General features: G+C 60.8%; 1 protein-coding gene across 6 annotated transcripts in view; it reads right to left on the bottom strand.

Moving 5' to 3' along the window:
* The window catches only part of SH3TC1 (SH3 domain and tetratricopeptide repeats 1), a 65,958-nt gene that overhangs the window by 29,670 nt on the left and 22,838 nt on the right, over positions 1–13,450 (bottom strand). For 3 of the 6 annotated variants that reach the window (XR_011145068.1, XM_068974809.1, XM_068974810.1), the window contains exons 2-3: positions 7,457–7,658; positions 2,621–2,713 (exon numbers count right to left, since the gene is read on the bottom strand). Coding sequence is in view for 4 of the 6 variants with exons in the window: in XM_068974809.1 (XP_068830910.1) it covers positions 2,621–2,713; positions 7,457–7,610 (247 nt within the window). In the remaining 2 variants the exon portion in view is untranslated. Of the gene's footprint in view, positions 1–553; positions 700–2,620; positions 2,714–7,456; positions 7,659–12,731; positions 12,825–13,450 lie in introns of those variants that run through there. The other 3 variants (XM_068974811.1, XM_068974812.1, XM_068974813.1) reach the window with 3 other exon arrangements.

Below are 13,450 nucleotides of genomic sequence, written 5' to 3'. Positions count from 1 at the left end.
GTCACCGTGACCTCCAGCCCCGATCTCTCCCCAGCCTGAGCTCCAACGGGGCACCTGACCTCCGGGAAACACCCTGCCAGCACTCTCTGGCCCCCACCTCGTCCTTGCTTCACCAGCTACAGAAGGGCCGCAGTCTCAGCCCTGCTCAGGCTAGCAACACCTGCCTCCATCACTCTCCACGAGGGCCCAGCAGCCAGCCCCACTGATCCACCTGCAAAGCCAGGCTGAACCCAGCACACGCACCCACCACGGCCCTGCCCCTTCGGTCTGCTGGGGCAGTATCTGCGCCCTGGCCCTCACTCCAGATGGTCCTCTGGTCTACAGAAGCCAGACGGTCCCCTACAACCAGGACTGGCTTATGGCACGCCCCGGCTCTCAGCACCCTGGGCAGTGCCAGCCCCTAGAAACTTCTGCAGCAATGAGCGTGCCTGCTCTCTACAGCGTCCCACAGCGGCCACCAGCCACATGGGCCCCTGAGCTCTTGAAATGTGGACAGTGTCATCAAGGAACCGAAGTCTTTCTTTTATTTATTATTAAAAAGCAGAGACATTACTTTGCCAACAAAGGTCCGTCTAGTGAAGGCTATGGTTTTTCCAGTCGTCATGTATGGATGTGAGAGTTGGACTATAAAGGAAGCTGAGCACTGAAGAATTGATGCTTTTAAACTGTGGTGTTGGAGAAGACTCTTGAGAGTCCCTTGGACTGTAAGGAGATCCAACGAGTCCATCCTAAAGGAAATCAGTCCTGAATATTCACTGGAAGGACTGATGCTGAAGCTGAAGCTGCAACACCTTGGCGACCTGATGCAAAGAACCAACTCATTGGAAAAGACCCTGATGCTGGGAAAGATTGAAGGTAGGAGGAGAAGGGGATGACAGAGGATGAGATGGTTGGATGGCATCACCGACTCAATGGACATGAGTCTGAGTAAACCGCAGGAGTTGGTGATGGACAGGGAGGCCTGGCGAGCTGTGGTCCATGGGGTCGCAGAGTCGACACGACTGAGCAACTGAACTGAACTGAACTGATGTTAAGTTTAAGCATAAATGCCCACACCCGGCTACTGTATTAGCACAGCGGCAGTGGTTTTCCATCTCAGAAAGAATAAAATGCAAATCCTTTCCACCTTCTCAGGCACAGCCTGGAGCCGCCCGGCCTTCTCCCACTCACTGCCAGCCTGCGATCTTCTCTCTGCTGCTCTGAGACATCCAGGTGTCCCCCACTAACCCCACGCCAGCCACTCCACCCCAGGGCCTTTGCACTCTCCATTCCTTCCCCTGAGGCACACTCCCAGAACAGTGCCTGCCCGGCTGGCTGCTGGAGGATTCGATCTCAGCTCAAACAGCCCCTGCCCATCCCTACCCCTTCCCCCCGAGGCTCCAAAGCTGGGGAGATAAGGTGAGAGCGGAGAGGGAAAGAGAGATGGTGGAAGGGGAGAGCCCTCGGAGTAAGCCTTGCACCTGCCTTGGAAATTTCCAGTTCCCCCCCTCAACACACCCCCAGCAGGAGACTCTGGGATCTGGAATCGGGCCCCTCCCCCAGCAGGAAGCCAGTCAGCTTTTCTCAGCCAGTCTAAGCGGTAACCCTCCCGAAGAGGGTAGGGCTGCACTTTCACTCCCATGATAGCCTGCCTCAAGGCTCAATACCCCTAAGGCAGCACTGACCACCTGAAAGGCTGGATGACAGACGACCCTCGAGGCAGAGGTGAACGGCCAACGACCCTGGGGTCTCTGTGCCCCCCGCCCCCACAGCTAGCGCTCGGGGGCGGGGTCTCAGGATAAAGGACTCCTTGCTGCCCTCCTGCACCTGGGTCCGCCTCCCAGCATCGGCTCCTGCGAGAGTCCCGCCATCCTGTCCTGGAAGCTGGGATGCCTCTCCCGGGGCGGGGGCCCTCCGCACTCACCATGCCCCCAGGGTGTCGCTCCTTGGGACTCACTTCCCGCCTCCAGGGTGACATCGCCTCCTCTTTTACGTGTCTGTGTGCTAGGCGCTCAGTCGTGTCTGACCCTTTGCGACCCCGTGGATGGCAGCCCACCAGGCTCCTCTGTCCGTGGGGTTCTCCAGGCAAGAATACTGGAGTGGGTTGCCATTTCCTTCTCCTGGGGATCTTCCCAACCCAGGATCGAACCCGGGTCTCCCGCATAGTAGGCAGATTTCTTTACTGTCTGAGCTACTGAGGAGCCCTCCTCTTCGGGCAGAGGCAAACAGTCCAGAGAAGGTCTTTGCAAGTGCAGGCTCACCCCAGCCTTCTGTCCCCCAGGGAAAATGCAGCGTCCTGGGCCCTACGGCAACCTCCCAGCGTCAGAACAGTCCCAGGAATGTCTGCCTTTAACAAGCCCCGCCCCCACCCAGGAGACAGTGACGGACAGGGAAGCCTGGCGTGCTGCAGTCCACGGGATCACAAAGAGCCAAACACCACTGAGCGTCTGAACAACAGCCCCGACCCACCCCCGCAGTGACCTCAAGGCAGGCATCCGGCAGCCACATTAGAGAAGCCTCCATTAGACATTTTTGAGCCAGGAGTCCACAGAACGGTCCAGGCTGGAGGGAAGGGGGACGCCCAGGGAGCCCACATTCGTGAGCCGGGCACAGACTTAACCTGCTGCGTGGGGATGCCTACCTGTGGGGCAGGACCCCATCTGGCCAGGGGAGGGCCCAGCAGCCCGCTGAGAGACACCAGAGGCCGGAGCAGCGTCAGTAGCAGAGCAGGGTCCTGTGATTGACGTGAGAACAGACAGCCTCAGCTACTGCACAGGCACCAACCCCGGGTATTTCTAGAGGACAGGTTTGTCCACGCCCCTCCAACCCACCGTTCGCACCCTTCCCCCATGGTCACAGAGGCCAGCAGGGTCCGGAGGAGGTCGCGGGCTTCCTTCTGTGCAGTAACTAAGTACCCCACCCGAGCGGCTTCTGGAAACTGCACAGTGTTATCTGGGGTCTGAGAAGGGTCTCACTGGAGCCAAACAAGGTGGGCAGCAGTGGTTCCTTTTGGAGGCCCTGGGTGGAGAATCTGTTTCCTTGCTGCTCCCGCTTCTAGAGGCACCACACCCCTTGGCTTTTGGCCCCTCCTCCGTCTCCAAAGCCAGCAGCGCCAGCACCTTCAGTCTCTCTCTGAGTCCCACCCCAGGGTAACCTCCCGTCTCCAGAGCTTTAAGCCTCTCTGCGAACTTCTTTGCCACATGAGCTAACTTGCGGGTGCAGGTTGTGGGGAGGAAGACGTGGACTTCTGCGTTGCCTGTTGCTCACTCGCTCAGTCATGTCTGACTCTTTGTGACCCCATGGACTGCAGCACGCCAGGCTTCCCTGTCCCTCACCGTCTCCCAGAGCTTGCTCAACTCATGTCCATTGTGTCGGTGATGCCATCCAACCATCTCATCCACTGTTGTCCCCTTCTTCTCCTGCCTTCAGTCTTTCTCAGCATCAGGGTCTTTTCCAATAAGTGGGCTCTTTGCTTCAGGTGGCCAAAGTATTAGAGCTTCAGCATCAGTCCTTCCAACGGAAACTCAGGACTGATCTCCTTCAGGATGGACTGGTTGGATCTCTTTGCAGTCCAAGGGACTCTCAAGAGTCTTCTCCAACAGCACAGTTCAGAAGCATCAGTTCTTCAGCGCTCAGCCTTCTTTCCCTTGTGGCTCAGCTGGTAAAGAATCTGCCTGCAACGTGGGAGACCTGGGTTCGATCCCTGGGTTGGGAAGATCCCCTGGAGAAGGGAAAGGCTACCCACTCTAGTATTCTGCCCTGGAGAGTTCCATGGACTGTATAGTCCATGAGGTTGCAAAGAGTCACACATGACTGAGCAACTTTGACTTCACTTCGGCCTTCTTTAGGGCCCTCCTGCCACATCCATATGTGACTACTGGGACCAGCTTCGCCTCCGTGGACTGTGGTCACAGAGCGGCATCTCTGCTCTTGATGCGCCGTCCAGGGTGGTCTCAGGTCTTCTTTGCTGGGTTGCTTAGTCGCTCTGCCGTGTCCGACCCTGCGGCCCAGTGGACTGTAGCCGGCCAGGCTCCTCTGTTCAGGGAATGTTCCAGGCAAGAATCCTGGAGTGGGTTTTGCCGTTTCCTTCTCCGATAGGACTTCTCTGGAGGCCTCTGTCCTGCTGACCACAGAGGGGAGGTGACATCCTGGGGGAGCGCGGGGTCTGGGTGGACGGGGTCGCACCCTCATCCAGCCCCACCAGCCACTAGCTGGGGGACCATGGCTCCTCTCGGCCTTGTGAGGTCAGTCCTCTGCTGGGGTCCCTGGACTCCAGCCCCCCGACTCGAGGCCAGCTCCCTGCTTACATCTTGGCTAGAGCCCCCGTCCCTGCCCTGCACTTCTTCCTCATGCGTAAAATGGGATGAGTGACCGGAACTTTCGGATGGAGGGTGATCCGACCGAGAAACACCTGTGGGTCTGAGGAGGGTTGCAGAACCTTGCTGCGGCCTCCTCATCACCCCAGGGACATCCCTGCTCAGTGCTGGGGTGCTGCCCGTTGACTTTGGACAGGGCAACGGGACCGGCTCGTTCCTGCTCTCTCCCCACCTGCGGTCCACCAGCCCCAGGCCTGTGTGGTCAGAGCCCATTTCCAGTCCTTGCTTTCTCTGGGTCTCCAGAACAGGGGCTCAAAAATGCCTGTCGAGTCCAAATAAGCACATGGTACTCCGATCTCGGCTTCAGACTCCATCCTCCCACTGAGCCTGGGGCTCCTTGAGGCGTGGCCGATTCCAGGGCTGGGGCAGGGAGAGCAGAGATGAGACGTGAGCATCCTGGGGCCCCAGAAAGCAGGTGGTGCCCACAGGATGTTGGAGACATGTCACAAGACCAAATTGGGGGCCATTTGAACTTCAAAATAACTAAGGACAGCAACCGATAGAGTCCAGAGAATAAAATAAAGACCTCTGAGCCTGCCCAGGCTAAAATAAGCGAGGAACTGGGGAGAGGGGACAGTTCTTTGCTCCAGTGAAGGTCAGTTAGAAAGGAGGCAGGCGGAACGCAGCATTAGAAAGTCAACACTGAGCGACTGTTTTCATGGCTTCCCTGCCGCTCAGACACGGCTGGCAGTGCAGGACACCTGGGTTTGATCCCTGGATCAGGAAGATCCCCCGGAGAAGGGAATGGCAGCCCACTCCAGGATTCTTGCCTGGAGAATCCCATGGACGGTGGAGCCTCGCGGGCTAGAGTCCATGAGGTCGCACAGAGTCGGACACGACTGAGCGACTGACATGGGTGAGTTTGGAGGGGGACAGAATAGTCACAGCGTTCCCACAGGCTCCTTACTCACGCCAAGAGGGAAGACGGATGGCTTTGACAGTGACGTTTACACGGTCAAGCATCCCCTTAATCGAGTGAGCGACGTGAGATGTGAACGTCACCAGGGCCCAGACCCACGGACGCCGAGAGGGACCGAAGGTACTGGGCATTTCTGCCCGAAGCACCGGTCTGCCGTCCTGAAGGAACATCCGTCTCCACACTGCGGCACCTTCTACAGGCTGACCGCCTGGAATCTTCGAAGGACCAGCTGCCAGCTAAAGAAGCTCCAGGCACACACACCACAGATCGCAAGGCCTGACCAGGGTTTTGCTTGGTGGAAAGGCGGTTACGGGGACCGATGGCAAGATCGCAGCGAGGTCTGATGCAGGTTGTCTAAGCCAGAAAAGTGAGTTTGGAATCGTCTCACTGTGCGGCTGCACGAGCAGGTGCTGGTTTTAGGAAAGACACCCAGCAGTGGGGAAGGAGGGGAGTCGTGTCCGCAATGGACCCCGAGCCCGTCCTGGGAAAACACAACACCTGCCTGAGCGCAGAGAGAGAAGCAAAGTGTTAACATCTGAGGGGTCTAGGCGGGGTGGTGCGCATGCTCAGATACTCAGTCCTGCCTGACTCTGGGACCCCATGGCCTGTAACCCGCTGGGCTCCTCTGTCCATGGGATTTCCCAGGCGAGAATACCGGAGTGGGTTACCATTTCCTCTCCTCCAGGGGATCTTCCAGACCCAGGCATCGAACCCGCATCTCCTACACTGGCAGGCAGATTCTTTACCACTGGGCCACCAGGGAAAACCCCTGGGTGGGCTAAGTGAGAATTCTTGGTATTGTTTCTTGTAAATTTGTTGCCCGTTTGCAAAAGAAGCTGAAAAGGGTAAGGGGTCCGGGTATATGTGGTGGGAGCCCACTGGCCCCTTGGCTGCTCGGGGCTGGGGAGCCTGGGAAGACTGGGGGTGCTCCTAGACCATCCTGGCGCCGGCGGATGCCAGCTGTGCTGTGGGGCTGCAGGGGCGAGAAACACCGGGCTCGTGGTCAGGATGCCCCTGGCTCGGTCACAGCGCTGGACGGCAGGAATCCCGTGCTCTAGCACTTACGGCACCTCGGGCGCTGGCTACCTTGCAGGAGGCTGGAAAGGCTCACATGTTTCTGGCAGGACCCAGTCCCACCGTCTCCTGCTGTCGAGCTCTGGGTGGGGCCACAATCCCATGAGATCCCCGGGCCAGGCGCCCACCACTTCTTGGAGCCCCTCTTCTGGGCCAGGCAGGTGTCTGACCGCAGGAGTCAGTTTCCTCAATGGCCACCCCCCTTCCTACCTCCATTTACACCACGAAGGACCAAGAGAACAAGAGCAAAAACACCGCCAGTCACCAACCACGCACAGTGCTGGGCCTGCTGCCAAGCACGTGGTTTTGTTGCATTCTCCCAAAGCGTCAGTCATTCGTCAGATGCTCATCGGGCACCTGCTGCGTGCCGAGCCCTAGAGCCTCTGTGAGCGACTTACGCAGGTGACCGGGGTGGAGGTGAGGATCTGACGACAGGAAGATGGGGGAAGGACGGGGGACAGGCTGCCCCTGGCTCGGGGCCTTCCTCCCTGTCCTTCCCTTCCTTCCTCCAGTTCTGGAGACAGGGGCCCTGCAGACCCCCTAGGCCACCCCGCAGGTTTCCAAGTGGGGAAACTGAGGCCCGCGTCCAGCAGCGATCCAGCGGCAATCAGGATGGGACCCAGCTCCTCCCCAGCGGCAGCCCAGCCTGAGTCCAAGCCCCTCCTGCGCACACCCGGGCCGGTCAGATGGGAGTCAGAGGCGCCTCTGCCCTCGTCTCAGCCCGCATCCTCTCCTTCCAGGAAGTAATCCTGCCCAAGGCCTGGCCCAGGCACTGCTCCTCGCCACCCCCAACCCTGGGGCTGGGTCTGCCCACTGGGAGGGGAGGAGGGACACCCCACCCTGAGTAACCCCGGGGGTTCACAGCCAAGGACAGAGCAGGACGGTGGGGACCCAAAGTCATACAAGAGCTGTGACCTCATGTGGGGCTGTGTCCCTGGATTCCCAACCCCTGCCTGCCTGTCTCGCCAGTTTATCACTGATGTGACCCTGGAGAAGCACGAGGTGGGCCCACAGCCCTCGCGCACTCTCCATCAACGCAGGCGCTGACGGTGCGAAGCCCGGCTCCGTTCTGGGGTGGGTGGGGGGTGGACCCGCACGGTGCACTCACCCCCTCGGACGGTGGCCTTGGCCTCCTTGGGCTGTGGTTGCTCCCAGATGACGGACGTGCTCTTGGCCGCTTCCCGGACCCCGCAGTTGCCACTGCTCCCCGAGGGCCCCACGGGCCCCTTCCCCCTCGGAGCCGGCTCCGCTGGGCCCTCCATGGCCGGTGGCAGCCTCAGTGCCAAGGGCTCAGCATGCCGGGCTGGCCTCTGTGGGGAGAGCATAGGGCAGGGATCAGCAGCAGTCCTGGCCTCTCTGGGTGGCCGGGATCAGCGTGGATGCTGCCCCCGAGTTAGGGCGCTAGAGATGAGCGCGCCTCCGCCTTGCCTGGCGGGCTCCTGAGCACCTTCCCGGGCAGGGCCTCCTCCCCGAACAGCACAGTCACCTGGAGCAGACTCCATCGGGGGCGTGAGCCTATGTCTGCTTCCAGCTGGAGGGCCCTGCGGGCAGAGGGGTGCCCGTTCTTGCCCATCACAGACCCGAGCAAACAGCTTAGAACCTGGTGGGTAGAGGCTGCTCAGAACCTTCCCACGAGTGCCTGGACAGGAATGTGAAACAGTCATGTGGAAACAGGAGACAGAACAGCTGTGCTTTAGGGACACCCCAGGACCCCAGGGTCTAGGGGTAAGCCCACCATGCCTTCCACCCGGCGAGGGCTGGGATGGACAGACCCCCCCCAGGGGAGACAGCACACTTCCCATGGGGCTCAGGGGCCCTGTGACTCCAGCCTCAGTTCCCAGGGGTTCCTGCTGCTCCTTATAACTAATCTTGAGGCCTGGGGGGTCTCCCACTAAAAGAGACCTGCACCCAGCAGAGCCCCTGGAAGGAACGCAGGAAATGGGCCGGGTCCCAGGCTGTCCCCAAGACAGGAGGCAGTGGGCGGCAGAAGGCAGGGAAGGAGGAAATGGCCAGGGAGGAACTAGAGGCCGCTCCCCGTGCCCGGGTGCCCTGGGGCCTTCCCCAGACAGGGGGCCATCAAGAGACGGTGACTTCCCTGGTGGTCCTGTGGCTGAGACTCCGCTCTCCCAACGCAGGAGGCTCGGGTTCAGTCCCTGGTCAGGAAACGAGAAGCTGCATGCCGCAGTTAGAGTTTACATGCTATAACCAGAAGATCCTGTGCGCTGCGGCTAAGACTCGGAGCAGTGAAATAAATATACAAATATACATAAAAATAAAATTTGAGGAAAAAAAGGATAAGTGAGGGTCTGCACAGGTCACAAATCTGAGGACAGAGAAGGACATGGAGCCGCTTCCAGGCCTGGGGAGGAGAGGCAGACCCCCCCCCCCCGAGCCCGCTGCAGCCACAGGGATGCGGGTCAATCACGCCGCCCTCAGCTTCTGCCTTGGGGACCGAGGGAAGGAGGAGCGGCCCTGCTCAGCCACGCGCAGGGCGGACGAGAGCAGGGCCAGGAGCCCTGACCAGGGAGCCCGTCTCTCGTGGAGTCTTGCTGCGCTCTGATGACGGGCGCGGGGGAGCTCCACCCCAAACCCCGAGCAGGGCAGCAGGAAGTCCCTGCACACGGAGCAGGATGCGCAGAGACGGGAGAGCACACTTATGAGACCCTTCCTGGGAACAACACTGCCTGCTGAAGAGCAGGCCTGGACTCCAGACCCATCCACCTCGGGGTAGGTGCTGGGGTAGGCCCCGCCCCCAGAGACCCAGAGAACGCCAGGCCAGCAGCGTGGGACTCAGAGCCCAGACAGGCCCACCAGGGCGGTAGGGCCCCAGGAGCCCCCGGCCGGCCTCCCAGCTTCACCTGGGACCCTGCAGCAGAGAACGGGCGGGAGACGAGGAGGCCGACAGCAGCATCACCGAGTGGCCACGGGGGCTGGGGGAGCCTGGGGCACAGGACAGGGGCCTGGGCTGCTCCAGATTGGGGGGGGGGGCAGTGCCCAGGGCACTGAAGTCTCCACAGATGCCAAGAGGAGCCAGCAGAGCACTTAAGCCCCGAGAGGACTGCGTCTTCCTCCTTGAAAGGTCCATTCCTGAGTTTGGGCAGAAAGGACAGAGGAGGAGACGCTGGAGGAGGGACCTGCGAGGGGCCTTGGGTTCATTTACCGCCTCGGATTGTCAACAAGATCAGGGGGCTGACCTCCATTAGACTCAGCGCAGACTATTCTCAGAATTGCGGGCCTCAGACTGTTCCGGGACGGCGGAGACTGTCTGCAGGCTCCCAGAGGGCACGCAAGAGTTTGTCCCCACCTGCACGCGCCAGGCGTCTTGGCCAGGTTCCCAGTGGGGAGAATACATTGTCCCCTTCTACAGATGGGGACCGGGGTGGGCTCGGAGGGGTGGGCAACTCACCCCCTACACACACGTGCGCGCACACACACACGTGTGCACACAGACACACGTGGACACACTCATGCACACGTGTGCACAGACGTGTACAGAGATACATGCATGCACGTGCACACACTCACATGCACACGTGCACACATGTGCACAGACACACGCGCACACACACTCTCACATTAACACTCTCTCACTTACCCCCACACGTATCCCATCAGTGCCCACATCCTTGTCTTTAAAAGGCAAACAGAGGCGCTCACACCAAACCCACAAGCTCCCGCCACCAGGTGAAGGTTCTCACAGGATGCTACCCCCGGAGCCAACAGAGACCCCCTCAGAGAGGGCGCTGGGCTGAGGACCGTCCCACCATCTGGGGGAGCAGGCAGGGGGCAGGCGGTGCCTGCAGGCCCACCCCTCCCTGTGCACTGCTGCTGTCCCCTGAGAACTGGCCTTGACCCTGAACTCACCCCCTGCAGGGGGCTGGGCCTAGGAGCCTTCAGCGTCAGCTCTGCCTGCAGGGTGGGCAGAGGAGGTCGAACCTCACACTCGAAAGCCTTTGGTTGTTTTGCAACAGATCCTGCCGACCTCTGCCCTGTGGCCAGCTCTGTGCCAGGCAGGGACGAGGGGCACAGAGGAGGGTGACCCAGGCCTGCTGGAATGGGCGGGGGTCTGGCGGTGTTGGTTCCATGGGGCACATTCCGGGAGAGGGAGAGAGAGTCTGCTGACCCCACAAGTGGAGGGGAGGTAGTCTGACCTTTGAGAAGGCCCCCGGGGAGGCAGGACCCGTGCGGGACAGGAAGGCGTGCAGAGAATGAGAGGGCGTGGAGTGTCGGCCGTCCACGGAGGCAGGCCAGCAGAGCCGCGGGCCACCCCAACAGGCTAGTGTGGAGCAGGAGAGTCGTGGGCACCTCAGGAAGGCCATGCAGCCGGGAAGCTGCTGAGCAGCAACTGGGGCTCTGAACCCTTGATCCCAGAGGAAGAAGACCCTACTCCCCCCGTGCTCATGGACCCAACACACAGGGGCGTGAGCTCAGCACTGCCCTGACCACGCTGCTCCCTGGCCGTCGGGGATTCGAGGTGGGGGCTCCTGCAGGACCACTGCCTTACACCCAGGGCTCCCAGACCGTCCCCGACACCCTTTCATCAGTGGCCCCCAAAGCCTCTGGGTATGACCCCTGGGGGCACCCCTCCAACGGCGACTCAGGGAAACTGGCTCACATCCTAGGGGGCCTTGGGGCATCAAGGGGGTTCCTTGGCCCACAGGGGCTTCACCAGGCCCGCTGCCCCCTAGACCCTCTATTCCCCCCACACAAGACGAGAGAGCTCCCGGGCTGGGGAGGCCTACTTTAGCTCATCTCAAGCTTGCTGATTCCTTTTCTCCGGAACCAGCTTCACTCCTCTCACGGATTTAACACAGGAGTAGGAAAGGCTGTGTTTCTGGCAGGCATTACCCTGGTCCCCCTTAGCCTGCCTCCAAGCTGTAGAGAAAAGCAGGGCATAGGGGGCCGTCTGGCTGTGACCTCGTCCCCAGCCCCCAACCACCTCTAAGGGCCAGGGACCAGGCCAAGTGGCACCCAGGGGATGCTGGCACCCTTGTAGGCACCCCCAGGGAGCAGGGAGCAGGCTGGAGGTGGCTCCCTGTCCAGAGGGCGCAGCAGCATGGACCCTCGGGTTCTGGGACACAGCCTTGCCGCATAGCTCTCCAGCCACCTTTGGTCAATGTCCAGCTTCGTTTCAAGCCCCCCTGCCTTGTGCTCCCCATTTCCTGCTGCCGGGGTCCGTCCCCCCAACACCCCGTCACACAAAGACCTCCCAGCCTTTTCCAGGAGGCAGCGCCGTCCATCTGACACCCACCCCCACCCCCAGCCTAGCCAGCCCATCACCCTCCCCTCCTGACTCTGGACACAGAAAGCCCACACCTCTCCTTGAGGTCCCCTGGCCACAGGGTGGTGGGGACCAGGCCACCATCTGCCCTCCTCTACTGTCCTGCAGCATCTCGGGAGGGCACGCGGATCCATCGTCCTGCTAGGGTCCTGTTTGTGGGGTCTCTCTAGCCTCCACCTGGGGTGCCTCGCCCCCCACTCTCTGCTGCCAGGCATCTGGCTCGCACAACCCACATCCAAGGCATCTTTCCCCCAGCCCCTGCCCACCTGTCCCCCAAGAAGTCAGGAGCAGCCCACCAGTGCCTGCATTCGAGGCCCACGGGCCTGCCCCCAGCGGCTCAGGGACAGTTTTTCAAGAACAGGGAAGGCTCTGGGGCTCAGGGGACTTCCCACCTGCTCAGCGAGGGGCCTGCCGCTGACAGTGGTAAGCCTGGGGTTCCTAGTCACAGCCCGCAGGAGGAAGTGGGCTCTGTCTCCCCGGGGAGGGTCCTAAAATAGCACTACTCAGCCGGAGAGGCTGCCCGTGTCCCCGACTGCATCCAAACCTGTCCTGCCTCGAGGACCACGCAGACACTGCCCCCCTCCCCAGGAAGCATCTTTTCAGGGTTGTCTGGGGACCTCAGTACAGAAGGTGACCAGCACACCCCCACATTCACACCCACCAGTGACCTCAGACTTGATGGCCTTATTTGGACACAGGATGAAGTTAAGGTGCGGTCACTGGGGATGCCCCTGCCAGCCTGGTGGCTACGATCTCACACTCACAGTGCAGGGGGCTCCGGCTGGATCTTCCCCTGCTCAGGGAACCGGATCCCACATGCCGCAACTAAGTCCGAAGACCACAACTGAAGATGATAGCGTGCCACACAGCTGGGATCTGGGGCAGCCAAATAATAAATACTAAAAATAATAGTAATAATAAGATGCGATCTCACTGGGCTGGAGGGCCCTCCATGTAGGGGTCTTTGTAAGAAGAGGAGGAACACAGACATAGCGGGGACCCCGGCTGAGGATGGAGGCCAGCAGGGTGACGTGCCCATGAGCCCAGAGATGCCTGCAGCCACCAGGAGCCAAAAGACCCTCCCCCAGGGCCCTCTGCCCACCCCGAGGCTTCAGATTTCCGGTCTCCAGAACCAGGGGAGAATGAACTTCTGTGTTAGAAGCTCCCGTTTGTGGCCCTTCATTACAGCAGCTCCAGGCCAGCCGTCGCCCTGGGTCCCTGCACTTCCCTTCTCTGCTGGGAAGCGGGCGTTTCGGGAGGAGTAAGTGACCTCAGGCATAAACACAGGAAGCGCCGTCACTGTTGGGAGCCACCTCCCTGCACAGCTGAGCATCCTCACTCTGTCCTCGTGACGCCTGGGGGAGTGTGATGGGCCCATTTCACAGAGAGGCCATCGAGGCTCCATGAGCAGCTATGGACCAGGTGGGCCCAAGCCCAGCCCTTCACACCTACCCTGAACCTGGGCACACCCCGCCTCTGGCCCCCACACTGCCTCCGTCCATGAGTTCAGCCACAGCCCCCCGCCCTCGCTGGGGGAGGTCACACCCAAGTGACCAGCAGCACTGACTCCTCCCAGCGTGACTCTCCCATCTGTCGTCTGTGTGGAACCCCCACAGGCGGGGCTTGGGGCTCCTAGAGGGGTCACTGCAGGCGGGGAGAGGGGTCACTGCGGCCGGGACCACAAGTCCAGGCCAGGTGCTTAGTCGCTCAGTCATGCCCGACTGTTTGTGACCCCATGGACTGTAGCCCACCAGGCTCCTCTGTCCACAGGGATTCTCCAGGCAAGAATACTGGAGTGGGGTTGCCAGGCCCTGCTCCAGG

This window comes from Capricornis sumatraensis, chromosome 7, assembly GCF_032405125.1.
Source record: "Capricornis sumatraensis isolate serow.1 chromosome 7, serow.2, whole genome shotgun sequence".
Classification (NCBI taxonomy): Eukaryota; Metazoa; Chordata; class Mammalia; order Artiodactyla; family Bovidae; genus Capricornis; species Capricornis sumatraensis.
Note: the sequence above shows the minus strand (reverse complement) of the source record. Positions and strands in the feature narration are given on the sequence as shown.